Source organism: Elephantulus edwardii, unplaced genomic scaffold, assembly GCF_000299155.1.
Source record: "Elephantulus edwardii isolate Elephantulus edwardi_28Jun2011 unplaced genomic scaffold, EleEdw1.0 scaffold00027, whole genome shotgun sequence".
NCBI classification, from domain to species: Eukaryota; Metazoa; Chordata; class Mammalia; order Macroscelidea; family Macroscelididae; genus Elephantulus; species Elephantulus edwardii.
Genome location: NW_006399777.1, coordinates 10,270,136 through 10,281,611, shown reverse-complemented (window position 1 = coordinate 10,281,611; position 11,476 = coordinate 10,270,136). Strand labels below are relative to the sequence as shown.

At 43.5% G+C, this 11,476-nt stretch overlaps 1 protein-coding gene across 1 annotated transcript in view; it reads left to right on the top strand.

Moving 5' to 3' along the window:
• The window catches only part of THRB (thyroid hormone receptor, beta), a 96,931-nt gene that overhangs the window by 58,298 nt on the left and 27,157 nt on the right, over positions 1–11,476 (top strand). The window contains exons 2-3 of the mRNA XM_006883346.1: positions 314–414; positions 9,712–9,859. Coding sequence (XP_006883408.1) covers positions 314–414; positions 9,712–9,859 — 249 coding nt within the window. The remainder of the gene's footprint in view (positions 1–313; positions 415–9,711; positions 9,860–11,476) is intronic.

The window sequence follows — 11,476 nt, the reverse complement described above, 5'->3', positions numbered from 1 at the left end:
AAATAAATAAATAAAAGGAGGCCTGGGAAGGAGAACTGGAAGTATCCCAGGGGTCTGCGAGCCTGGGCTCTTGGCCATGAGTCCTCGGGTTCCCATTTCCTTCCCACCTGCAAAGCAGGAGGGTTACACGTTTGTCTAAGTCTCTCTGAAATTCTGGGCCTGATATATTAACACTGAAGTGTTAAGATCCTTACTGCCCATTATTTCTTTTCTATTCCACCTCTTGTGGGCAAGCCAGTGTTGCCTCCAGCTTTAGTGGCTCTCACTCTGCTGTGTCTGGTAGTTCACACTCCCTCTCCTTCCTCCTTCACAGGGTACATACCCAGTTACTTAGACAAGGACGAGCTGTGTGTGGTGTGTGGTGACAAGGCCACGGGATATCATTACCGCTGCATCACGTGTGAAGGCTGCAAGGTGAGTGCCCGGCGTCCAGTGAGCACAGAGCTCAGCTCCTCTCCGCCCCACCTCCTCCCCAGAGCCCTCCAGGAATACACTCTTCAATGTGTGTTGAAATGAGGACTCAGGGCCAGCTCAAGATCATCCCAGGGGCTGCTTGTGCGCCTCAGTTTACCAATGTGAAGAATCTATTTTGATGGGCTAGCAGGCGTGGGAAGAGGGGAGGGAGGGAGGGAAATTAAGAGCTGAGTAAAGAGAAAGGCAATACTCAATAATCAACTCAGTAAGAGTTGATCAGCATTGGGATTAATTATGCAGATCAATGGTAATGAATGTTCTAAAAGCAGCTATCAATTAAAGGAAAACCAAAATTATTTGTAAACTTTCATTAATTTTTTTAAAAAATAATGTTTTAAAAGAACTGATTGATATATTTCTCCCAACTCAAAAATAACTAAATGAGAGATAAATTATAAAGGGGAGCAATTAAACCTCTTACTTTGGAGTCCTTGGAGAGGGACGTCATGCTTGGGAGGGTGGAGGGACAGCACAGGAGAGGAAGACCCTCGATGAGATGGATTGACTCAGTGACTGGAATAATGGGGGTAGGTGTGTTGGAGACAGTGAGGTTGGCACAGGGTAGAGCAGAGTTCAGAGCTGTTGTACATAAGGTCACTGTGAGTTAGAAGCAACTCAACAGCACGTAACAACAACTACTTTGGGTTACAAAATATAGATGCTTTGTAATAAGTTGTTCAGTGCTGAACCTCCTGGGAGTTTTCAGAGGCCACAGGCAGCCAGCTGCCCGGGAGATTGCCCATCTTTCTCACAAAGCTTTTGGTGGATTTGAACCTTACCCTTTCAAGCTGGCAGTGCAGTTCCTTACCAGCCAGCCACCAGACCTCCCTTTATGGTCACACCTGAAAAAGAACCACTGCTCCTGTTTTAGCCGCCGTCTGAGGAGACAGGGTTTGTTCTGTCATAGCCTGTTCCTCTAAGAAAATATGGGAGCTATTAAAGGTTCCATTTGGGAAGGTCTTTGAGTCTCTTTTGCTACTGCTCCTTCTGAAAATGCTTTCAGAGTGACTTTCTGTATTGTCACTGGTCAGGACGTTCTTGAGGACAGCACTCTAGCAGTCCGTGGTCAGCTTTCTTCTCAAAATGGACCTCTAGTTTGCCTGTTAGCAGTTTCATCAGCAAAATCACCATGTGTCTTCTGACACCTGGCTTTTTGGTCCAGCCGCCTAGCCTAGAACTCACTGGAAGATCAGCTCCGACCTGTCTCTGGCATTCCACTAGTTCCTGTGTGCCATTCACTCGGAACTGACTCCTAGCTGACCCTCCATTGAGTTCTCAGGGACAGGAAATCGCACAGGAGGAAAGTGCCCATCTATCTTCACCCAGAGCAGCTGGTGGATTCAAACCGCATACATTTTGGATGGCAGTACAGTTCCTTACCACTAAGCCCCCAGAGAATTTGGGACATGAGGGTGCAATGAAAGTCATGGAAGGACTCATAAGTATTTCTCTTCTTGGTAAATGTTTTGTTCACCTTTTACTTTTGAAACTCACTTATCACATGATGAACCTTAAGTGGAAAAAAAATGTGTTGTCATTTGGGAACCCTCTTTTCTTGTGTCCTGTTCCTTTACCTTCTCTCATCTCCACCTGCCATCTTTTTCTCCAACTCTTGACCTCAAACCCCAAAACTCAAAGTATTGGCTTGGCTTCAGATCAGGATGTGCCTGGCTCTCCCTGTGGAAGGTTTGTCATGCAAATTCCTTGCTTTTCTTACATGAAATTAAGGAGCCCTGAGCTCCACTTGAGTTCTCATGGGCTAGCCCACAGTGAACCTTGCTGCTGGCCACCACAGACCACGCGGCTGTGAGGGTTCAAATACATGCCCGAGAGGTTCTGCAGGAGAAAGATGGGCAGTCACCTCCCAGGTGACTTACAGCCTCGGACAATGGAGACTCAGCCGTGGGTTGGTTCCGATCCAACAGCTGTGAGAGAATAACAGAAGCTTGTTAGCAATGTCGAGGTGATGTATGCATTGGAAAGGTGTAGTAGTCTCAATGCCTTATAATCTTCAAGATTGTTGTTTAAAATGTGGCTACTTTCCGTATCCATCTATTGATCTGAAATTTCTAATCCTTTAACTGAGATTGAGCTAAAGGTTATTATTATGTCTATGGGGGTGGGGCCAACTTTTTTTTTTTACATTTTAATATATGGTATTTTTTTCACTAGTTTATTTACCAAATTCTAATACATATTCGAACAAATTCTTTCAATTTTCCTCACCCCCCATTAAATTGTACAACCCAATGATAAATCCCCTCCCCCCCCCCCCACACACACATCCACATCCCTCTGCTTCCACCCTCTCCCACCCCTCCAGGATCCTTATACTCCTTCTACAATAACGGTTTTATATAATATTTATCTTCGTGGGACTGAATTAGTTCACTCAGCATAATGCTCTCTAGTCCCTCCCAAGTTAGGTAATCATTTACAAAGTTATTTCTCCTGTGTGCTGCATAGTATTCCATTGTGTGAATGCACCATAATTTCTCAACCCATTCGTTTGTGGTTGGACATTGGGCTGTTTCCATGTTCTTACAATGGTGAATAACGCTACTATGAACACTGGCCTACAAATCTCGGTTTGTGCCTCAGTTCTCATATTCTCAGGGTATATTCCAAGTAGTGGATTAACTGGGTCATATGGAATTTCTATGTTCAGCTTTTTGAGGAAGCGCCAAACTGCCTTCCAGAATGGTTGTACCATTTTACAATCCCACCAACAATGTATAAGAGTTCCTTTCTCGCCACATCCTCTCCAACATCTATTACTTGATGTTTCTAAGTACTTAACTGAGATTGGGCTAAAGGCTAATATTTTGTCTATAGAGCGGAGGCCAATTTTTTTTTTTTTAAGAAACTAACTGGATCTAATTATTCCAGGCTATCCATTAATAAAATACTTCCAGAATTTCTCTGAAAAGTGCATTTATATTAGCTTGATTTGAAAGTAATAAAAGCGCATTACTTAAGATACATTCTGTCATGTCTTCTAAATTAATTAGCCCAAGTTCAAGAGACTTCACCTACCCAGTTATGCAGCAACAAAATTCTTTTCAATCAGTCTCGGATGTGAAAGTTTGAATTCTGGAAAACATTAATGAAAATTCCATTTAGTGCTGAACTCCCTATAAATGAGCATTTTAGGTTGACCACACCTTACAGAGAACTTAATGCACTTTTAGCAATTGACTTTAACAAAGCTTCCAGTTCTTTTGGGAATGCAGAGAAGGGTGTCTAATGTTGATTTCGAAAAGCAGTATCTCCGGTCACTGCCAGTGACGTCTATGTCTCTAATCATTCCTAAGGCAATTCTTATCAGTTCACTTCTAAAAGGCTTTTTCGTTAATTGAGTATTTGAGGTTTAAGAACCCAGCATCCTGACATACTCACATTATCTGGTTCTTCAGTTCTTTACTATTTGTTAGGGAGCTCTGGTTGCCCTGTAGCTATCCATGCAGAAACAGGCAGTTCCACCTCCCTGTCCACCCACTTCTCCAAGGGACAAAAAAACCTCCTGTAGCCTCTGAAGGGCCAGCCCTGGGTTGTTTCTTCCTGGACAGCAATGAGGTAAGTTGAGTATCATTTGTTAAAGGGCATTTTCTCCCAGCAGAGCTCCTGGGAAGAAAGATGAGCAGTCTCCCCCCCTTGGGAGCGAGAGCCTCAGAAACAGTCACAGGTCAGCTGTGAGTTCGTTTCAACGCAACAAGACTGAGTGAGAGAGCAGGAATTTTTTTTTCTTTTTTAACCATCAAGTGTCTAAGAAAAGGCACCAGAGGGACCCCACAGACAAGACTGTACTCATTTAACAGAACTCTGTTTCTGTTGGTACTAGTAAATTAGACCTGACTCTTGTGTGACCCTCCAGCAGCTTTTTGGAGGCTGTAAATCTGCAGATGACACAACCCTGCTTGCTGAAACTGAGGAGGCCCTGAAGCACCTGCTTCAGAGTGTCAAGGACTACAGCTTCCAATATGGTTTGAGGTTCAATGTCAAGAAGACAAAGATTTTCACCACTGGACCAATTGGCAGCATCAGGATGGATGGTGAAGAGATTGAGATTGTTCACAGCTTCAGTTTGCTTGGCTCCACAGTACATCCTTTTGGCACCAGTATCCAGGAAATTAAAAGACGTATTGCGATAGGAAAGTCTGCTGTTAGGGACCTCTCCAAAGTATTGAAGAGCAATGGTGTCTCTTTGAAGACTAAGGTGCATCTGATACAGGCCATGGTCTTTGCTATCACTTGTTATGCATCAGAGAGTTGGACAATGACTAAGGAGGATAGAAGGAGAATTGATGCCTTTGAGCTGTGGTGCTGGAGAAGAGTATTGAGGGTACCATGGACTGCTAGGAAAACAAACAGATTCATCCTGGAAAGGGTCAAACTGGGCTGCTCCTTGGAGGCAAGGATTCTAAAGCTCCGTCTAACATACTTTGGACATGTTGCAAGGAGGGACAGGTCCTTGGAAAGGGACATCATGCTTGGTAGGGTGGAGGGACAGCACAGAAGGGGAAGGCCTCCTATGAAGTGGATTGATTCAGTGACTGGGGTAATGGGGATGAGTGTATCGGAAACTTTGCAATTGGCACAGGACAGAGAAGAGTTTAAGGATGTTGTGCATAGGGTCTCTATGAGTCGCAGGCGACTCGACGGCACGTAACAACAACAAATCATGCAGGAAGAGGCTGGTCCGCTTGCTTCCATGGAGTCGCTGGTGATGTGAATGGCCAGCGAGGTGCCACCTTGAAGTTAGCTGCCCAGCCCCCCCCCCCTTGAGCTCTCTGGCACCCAAGCTTCCACCGCCTTCCTTCTTTGGAAATGAGAACCTATAAACTATTTGGTTCATTTCCTTAAAAGATGTAGCTGTTTCGGAGTCATGGGTATCGTGTGTCCTGTCCTCTCCTTCAGGGTGTCAGACACTTCCTAATCCTGGACTAAAGTGCTCTGGTGGCCTAGGAGTAAGAAGCTACAGTGCAGTCTCAAAGCAACGTGGTTCAAATCCACCAGCTGCTTCGCTGGAGAAAGATGAGGAGTCTCCTCCCATCCAGTGTACTACCTCTGAAAACCCGTTGGCAGGACAGCTATGGGTCGGTTCTGACTCCAGGGTACACAGCAGCTAATCCCAGATGAAGCCTCAAGACGCGCACAGGAGCGAGGAAAGAACCCCTCCATTTCCCATCTCAGTAAACATGCTGTCTCTATAACTGCATGTAGTATCCTGAGTGGATGCGAGTCTCTTGCCCTCCAGGGAAGGGTGGTTCTTGAAAGGCAGGCTAGACAGAGGGCCGTGGAGGAAGACGGCAGAAGTTCCCTCTTCTGCCTTGACGTCCACTCTGGAGACAGGATCTGGCCACCCTGACCACCCAGGGGAACAGTGCTTATGTTTCCAGTGACGGTTCTGCACGTGCGTCAGCAGCTCTCATAATTCATCACCATCGTTCAAATTAATAGGTGTGCAAAACCCACACACACTGGCTGACAGGTTTCCTGCTAGAACTTGAACAACGAGACCTGTAAAGGATCTGCACACGTGCCCCAAAATGCTGCCCTTTAACCTCTGTGATGACAGGCACTTGCCTTTTCGTGCAACTTTTGTCCAATAGAAAACCTTATCTTTGATCTTTTCATTGTACCTTCTTCTTCATTGTATCTGAGTAAACAAAAGGCAGCAATACAGATGTCCATGATCAAGCGCAAAGGAAATTAAACAGGGTAATCAAAATCTGAACTTAATCAAATCAAGGTTAGCTGGCAATGAAATTCTACTATTTATCTAACAAAATTAGAGATCCTCTTCACACTTTAACACGAAACCTCTTTTAAACCTCCTTTACCCTTGCTACTCTATCAAAACATATTAAAACTTAAGATTTTTTTAATGCTATAGATAACATTTTCTTTATCATTTTAATTTTTTTAATTGGTTTGCATACAATCATTCCTAACTCTCCTTTTATTTTGTTACTATTGATTCTGGGCATGTTACCACCTTGTCTCAAGTTCCCTGGGCATCTTGCTGATTTCTTCACCCCATGTGCCCACTAACATCAGCTATCCTTGTGACTCTCCCACCCTCTCCCTCCTCCGGTCCCTCCTTGTCCCATCTTCTCCCCAACATTTATACAAACCTTTCTCAGTTACCTTTCTGTCATCACAGTAGTGATATTATGTAGTCATTGTCCTTTTGTGACCTATTTCACTCGAACATGGGAGAGTCAGAATGGTCTTTAGACTCCCCCATTCTGTGTGTTATTTTATGAGTATGTCATTCTTCTTCAGTGCTGCATAGTATTCCACTGTGTAAAACTAAAGTTGATGTTGGGTTTTGGGTGGGTTTGGGTTTGGGTTTTTTGTTTGGTTTGTTTGCTTGTTTGTTTGTTTGGTTGGTTGGTTGGTTGGTTTGGTGGTTGGTTTTTTGTTTGTTTGTTTGTTTGTTTGATGGGTGGGTAGGAAGAGACAATAATTTGTTTAAGAATTTTAAAAAATCTATACAATTGGCTTCTATTTAAGCAGGTAAGCAAATAAGGTTTAGAGTCCAACTCTCTGGTTTTAAGCTGTGTTCAGGCTTACATCTTCTGTGTTATTGGGGCCAAATGATTTGACCTCTCAGAAGCTTCTTCAGTTCCTACCATTGACATCTTGTTGTTGTTAGGTCCTGTCAAGTCAAGGACAGCTCGTGATGACCCTGTGAACAACAGACCTGAACCCTGTCCTAGCCTGTGCCATCCTCACAATCCCTGACACACTCAAGCCATTTGCTACTGTGATTGTGTCAGTCCACCTGGTTGAGGGTCTTCCTCTCTTTCGCTGTCCTTTCACCTTCCCAAACTTAATGTCTCTTTCCAGGGAGCACTCTGGCTGCACCTTCACCAGGACTATTGTGTCCGCTTGGCAGTCTGTAGGATTTAGGAGCACATCTTTTATTAGGTTGGGAGGAAGTTAGAATAAAGCTTCAGCACTGAACAGAGTGCTTTCACAATAATGCCTCCATACAGAAGCACTGCTGACAAACGCTGAAGGGGATGTCAGGTAAGACGCCAGCAGAGGACACTGCCTAGAATGTCACAGTGTGTCTCCCAGGCATGGACCAAAGCCTGGAATTCTCAGAAAAATTCTCTAGAAACCTTGACGGGCGCTCTCGAGAGTGGTCTGTGCCCACATCTGTCTAAAAATGACTTAAGGGGAAAACATACTGAACTTAAAAGTGTGTGTAAGAGGGAAAGAATCACAACATGATGAATAGAATCAATGTCACTAAACTGTACGTGAAAAAAAAGTTAAAATAGCTAGTTACTTCCTTTTTAAATTTTCTTTCTATTTTCTATTAGTTTATTTACAAAATTCAAATGCAAATCAAACACATTCTTTCAATTTCCCTCACCCCCCCCATCAAATTGTACAACCCACTGATTAATCCCCTTTTCCCCCTGCACATCCACATCCCTCTGCTTCCAGCCTCTCCCACCCCTCCTGGATCCTTATACTCATTCTACAATAATGGTTTTATATAATTTTTATCCTTGAGGGACTGAGTTAGTTCACTCAGCATAATGCTCTCCAGTCCCTCCCAAATTAGCTAATAATTTACAAAATCATTGCTCCTGCGTGTTGCATAGTATTCCATTGTGTGAATGTACCATGATTTCTCAGTCCCCTCGTTTGTGGTTGGACATTTGGGCTGTTTCCATGTTATTGCAATGGTGAATAACACTGCTGTGAACATTGGTGTATGTAAACAGTTATTCTTATTGTTGTTGTTATGTGCCATTGAATCAAGTATGACTCAGTGACCTTTTGTACAGTGGATCTGAACTCTGTTCTGTCCTGCGCCATCCTCACACTTCCTGACACACTAGAGCCCATTGCAGCAGTCACCGTGTCAATCCACCTGGGTGAGGGTCTTCCTCTCCTACTGGGTTGTTGGTTTGTGGTGTTTTTTTTTTTCTCCTCCAACCCCAAAATATTATTAAAGATAAAAAACCACTTGGAATGCATTGTGGGAAAATGTCAGTAGAGACCTGGAATTTCTTAGTACGTTACTACTGCTGTTTCAAAGGGGAGCTCTGGTGGCCCAGTGGGTAGGGAGTTGCACTGCCAACCTAAATATGTACAGTTCGAATCCACCAGCTGCTCCCTAGTAGAAAGATGAGTAATCAGATGGACAGTTTACAGCCTATGAAAACCCACTCGGAGTTCAGCAGAGTCAGTTCTAAGCACAATGAGTTCATTTAGTTACTTCTTCATTTAAAGGATTGTCCTAGCTGGTCATGGACAAGGTCAAAAACTTGAACTGAATCCCTAAAGCAGTGAATGCATCCATCTAATTATGAAGATGATTAAGTAATAAAATATCATAAGGCCCCAGCTCCTTTATTCTTCATTATAAAGCAAAGCTCTTCGGGGCTTAAGTTAGCAATACAGTTAGGAAACTCGGTAAAAGTAAGTACCATCCCTTAGTCATATTATTCAGTGTTTGCAGGAACTCTGATGGCCTAGTGGTAAGGAGTTGTGTGGCCAACCCAAAAGCACACAGTTCAAATCCACCCACTGCTTTGTGGGAAAAAGATGGGAAATCTTCTGTGTGGTTTAAAGATACCCTGAAAACCAGCTCTCTGAAAAGTCACCTATGAATTGGTTGCACACATAACAACATTCAAATATTGTTGTTGTTGTTGTTGTTGTTGTTGTTGTGTGCCTTCGAGTTGCCTGTGACTCTTAGCGACCCTATGTGCAACAGCCCTATATCCTGCTCTGTCCTGTGCCAATCTCACTGTCTCAAACACACCCACCCCCATCCAACCCGCATTACCCCAGTCACTGAATCAATCCCCCTCATTGAGGGTCTTCCCCTCCTGCGCTGTCCCTCCACCCTCCCAAGCATGACGTCCCTCTCCAAGGACTGATCCTGTCTTGCAACATGTCCAAAGTATATCAGATGAAGCTTCAGACATTTAGGCAAAAGATAATAGCAAATGTCAGATTGAACCATGAGCCTCTCTTCCTCGAATACAAGCAGCCTGGAGTTCTGTGACTTCCCATCAGCTCAGACTTCAGATTCTGCACATTCCCTTTGAACCAGCGGTCTGACGCTTCAGCAGGTGTCCAGAGGTCCATATATACTTAAGTCCTGCACAATTTCTCTCATCTTCGTGTGGTCACAAAATCGGGAGTCATTTATTTCTAGAAATGATGAAGCTGTTAACTTGGGCCTTTTTTTTTTTCATCCAGGGCTTCTTTAGAAGAACCATCCAGAAGAATCTCCATCCGTCCTATTCCTGTAAATATGAAGGAAAATGCGTTATAGACAAAGTTACGCGAAACCAGTGCCAGGAATGTCGCTTTAAAAAATGCATCTATGTTGGCATGGCAACGGATCGTAAGTACAGCTGCTTCCTTTGCTTCCACTTCCAGGGGGCAGTGGTTGCAGATGGATTTGTTTCAAGGAAATTAACCTGGTACAAAAGAGAAGTTGGGGCTCTTGTGGGCAAAGGGCCTTGCATTCCTGCAGAATTGTCATTCTCCCACAGTTAGCCCCCAAAAGGAAGAGGGGGCCATTGTTGAGTGGTTTTTGTCCTGTAGAATACCTCTCCGTCCCTCCCTCGTCACCTCCTAACCCTTGAGCGACCCAGCTGATCGAGTCCATTTACCTTCTGGCACCTATCACACTGTGGGTGTCAGAAATGACAAATGAAAGGTGGTACCCACCCACCTTGTTAACGTATGCTTTTCACACAGCATTTATGCTTGAAGAGCCTCCCCAACTAGTCCTGATATTTTTCAGAAGCAGAGACAGGAATTTCTTTTGTGGGCATTTCTGGAGATAAGGCACTGGCAGAACACGTCGTGTTCAGAAACTTCTAAAGAGTAGGAAGTCGAGTGCTGTTGCCTGAGTCAGCATGGCTGTGTGTTACACTTTTAACTATACAGACCTCCACGCTGACGCTGTCACCTTCACAATGCAGTAGGATATGGTGAGATTACCCCTTGGGGTCGTCTTCGCCTCACGCTGTGTGAAGGCAGTAACACTGATGCCTTCACTGATCTGACACTAAAAATAATCATCATGACATTCAGAATCTGTGGCCTGTCTTTTTTGTCAGTCATGATTTCCACTGGTGTGTTTTTAACACATAAATAAGAGTTTCCAACTTTGAGTTAAAAAAACAAACCAATAACAAGAATAGGAGAATGAGGAAAGGAAGGGAAAGAGAAATGATGATGAAACAGTTGTGGATTGTTCTTATGTGATAAATAGAATTCTCTCCAGCAGACCCTCTGGAATATTCTGGCTTTCCCATTTCTTTTTTTTGTTTTTTGTTTTGTTTTGTTTTAATGAAAGTTTATAAAGAACATGGATTTCCATTCATTCATTGTTGAACATTTCCCTCCCTGTCCCCCCTTCTCCCCCAGTTTGCTCTTTTCCTCTGGAAAAAAAGTTCTTTCATTGGTATACAGTCCCCCCTTCACCACCCCCAGACCACTTTACTATGCAACTCTCTATTCTGGACTCTTGTCATGCCAATAATACCTAATCATATATTCTTTTTATACAGTTCTCTCCTTGTCTCTTTCAGTGTCATGTACATTATTTATCCCCTCTTTTCTGTTTTCCCCCAACCCCTATATCAGCCCTGTTCTACAACAGTGGCATTATGAAGTATTTGTCTTTTTTGTGACTGAGATATTTCACTCAGCATAATGTCCTCCAGGATCACCCATTTTGTATAATACTTCATGAGTTCCCTGTTTTTCAATGCTGCATAGTATTCCATTGTGTGAATATACCACAGCTTCTCTATCCATTCGTTTTTTTGATGAGCATTTAGATTGTTTCCAACTCTTTGCTATTGTAAACAAAGCAGCAAGAAACATGGGAGAGCATATGTCTGCTTGGGTAGCGATTATGGTTTCCTTGTTTTTTATTAATTTTAATGAAAGTTTACAGAGACTTAGGGTTTCCAGTCATTCATTGTTGCACTTTTCTCCCTGCCCA